The sequence below is a fragment of the Alosa alosa genome, chromosome 8 (assembly GCF_017589495.1).
Source record: "Alosa alosa isolate M-15738 ecotype Scorff River chromosome 8, AALO_Geno_1.1, whole genome shotgun sequence".
NCBI lineage: Eukaryota > Metazoa > Chordata > Actinopteri > Clupeiformes > Clupeidae > Alosa > Alosa alosa.
This window is the reverse complement of record NC_063196.1, coordinates 33,092,734-33,095,044: the sequence shown is the minus strand read 5'-3', so window position 1 is coordinate 33,095,044 and position 2,311 is coordinate 33,092,734. Positions and strand designations below refer to the sequence as shown.

Below are 2,311 nucleotides of genomic sequence, written 5' to 3'. Positions count from 1 at the left end.
ATTTTGCTGCTGTATGGGCGTTTTTCCACCTACAGTGAACCTACTCTTGAACCGGTTCCGTTCAAAATTCTTTGAACCGTGGTGCTATCTAGTGAACCAGCCCGCATTTCCACCAGTTTTGAACTGAACCAAAGATTGCGTCATCAACAATGGGTGTTGTATTCAAAGCAAAAGTTAATGAGATGCATAAACGGGACAATGACATGAAGAGAACGGCAGAAATTAGCTGTTTAAAATACTAGTCAACATCTGCAGTGTAATGCAAAGGTAAGGGCCCTAAACTATGTATAAGCATCTCACTCACATCAATTTTTCTTGAGGTCCCAACTACAATTAATCTGGCAAAAAGATTGCAATCTGCTTTTAGGGATATCTCTCTATCTTTTGGCACTGTTGTACTTGCAGTGTCTTTGAAGGTCTTGAGCTTCATTTTCTTTATGGGCTGATAAATGCCTACCTTACTTTGTAGCCTTCTATATGCTTGTTCTGTCATTGTCCCTGCCTGTATGTACTCTCCATACTGTCAGTGAATCCAACCATGGATGTGATTGCATGCTTTATGTACTTCCTTGCCTATACCTAATTGTACAGTGTCCTTGGGTACCTTGAAGGACGCTTTTCCAAATTAAATGTATTATTATTATTATTTTAGTTTTGGAGTCACGGTTTGCTTGATGACTTGATCACATGCTGTGTATGTTTGCTGTCTTTGGGCGACAAAATCCCCTGATTGGAGCTGGCGGTTTATGTTTGGATGATTATACCCTAAACTGACCATTTCCATCCAGTACGCTGACAGGTAGCGGGCATATTTCAATTCAATTCAATTAAAATCACTTTATTAATCCCCGAGGGGCAACTAAATGGCACAAAGAGCAGCATAATCCACCCCATAATAGTTGATCCTGTCATAAGAGAAGAACCATGGCATGATGGAACGCACACCTGATAGGTGGAGACTCCACTTTGCTTCTCGTGTTCCCCTGATAAAGAGGAGAAGATCTTCAACCATTGCAATGTATGTGCACCACAAGTGAAATGTCTTGTTGTGGTGTTGTCTTTAAAGCAACACCAAAGAACTTTTCCTGATGGCATCTTCCCATGGGACGGTCAGCTCAACGATGAAGGCACGCCGGCAGGATTTGGACCAGAGGACCAGGTCTGGGCGCAGGTTGGTAGCTGCAATTTCGGGTGGGAAGGTGAGTCTCTGGGTGAGGTCCACACGCATTTCCCAATCCCGGGCTGCGTTCAGTGGGCCTGGATCCGGAGGAGGTGACTTGGTCCCTCTTCTCCCCTTCCCGAACGAAAAAGTTGTTTTCCGTGGGTTTGTAGTCTGGCCGTTTTGAGACATGGCATTGGTGGTCACCCTCCTGTTCTCCAGTTCGGCAGCCAAGCACTTCAACACCTGGTTGTGGCGCCAGGTGTATCTTCCCTGCGTTAGGCTGGTCTTGCAACCCACCAAGATGTGTTTGAGGATTGCCGGGGCTGCACACTGGAGACAGGCTGGGTCCTCTCCATACCAGACATGTAGGTTGGTTGGAGAGGGCAGGACATCATAAGTGGCTCTAATGATGAAGCTTAGCCTATTGGACTCCATGCTCCACAGATCGCTCCATGTGATATTCCTCCTCTCCACACCTTCCCATTTCGTCCAGCGGCCTTGCTGAGCTTGGGAGACTGCTGTGGCACACCTGGCTGCTTCCTCCTGGTGGCGCAACTGTTTCACAAATTGTTTACATGTACTACCAAAACATTAACTACAAAATGTCCCCGTTAGTCAAACAATTGACTTACCTTATTGATGACGAACAGATGAGAAGTATTCTCTTTGAAGATGGAAGGCGGGAGGAAAAAGGCTACATTCATCAACATACCTGCAAATGAGAAATTGTTTTAATAATCAAATGCAAACAACTCTAAACAATACATTCACTGAGAACTTGTTATGAATACAACAACATACAGGATGATGGAAAAAAAATCCACATGAATAATACAACAATAAAATATACTAAATAAACAATCCATGAATGTACTAAGGGATACATAAGCATGAAACACTTGCAGTGGCAGAGCAGGGACTGACCCTGTGATTCAATATGCATAGTACGGTGCTCTATTAGAGTTATGTCATAATGCAAATACTGTAAGTCCAACAGTGCAAGGATAGAGAGATCGCTTAGTCTCATCATAAGAACTAATGATTCTAGAACTACTTTTAGGTAGGTACTGTGAGTTGGAGTGTACCCTTTCTTTCAGCATCTATTGGAGTATTCTCAACATCCTGCAGGCATGAGGTCTTGAGATTGCT

The 2,311-nt window shown here is 43.8% G+C and overlaps 1 protein-coding gene across 1 annotated transcript; it reads right to left on the bottom strand.

The window, feature by feature from the left end:
• Window positions 1-901: 901 nt before the first annotated feature.
• LOC125299888 lies at window positions 902-1,878 on the bottom strand. The gene is made up of 2 exons (XM_048251378.1): window positions 1,795-1,878; window positions 902-1,717 (listed from the first exon to the last, which is right to left on the bottom strand). The coding sequence occupies exons 1-2, from the start codon at window positions 1,870-1,872 to the stop codon at window positions 1,061-1,063; spliced, it is 735 nt and encodes a 244-aa protein (XP_048107335.1). The 5' UTR covers window positions 1,873-1,878; the 3' UTR covers window positions 902-1,060.
• Between the last annotated feature and the right edge of the window lie 433 nt (window positions 1,879-2,311).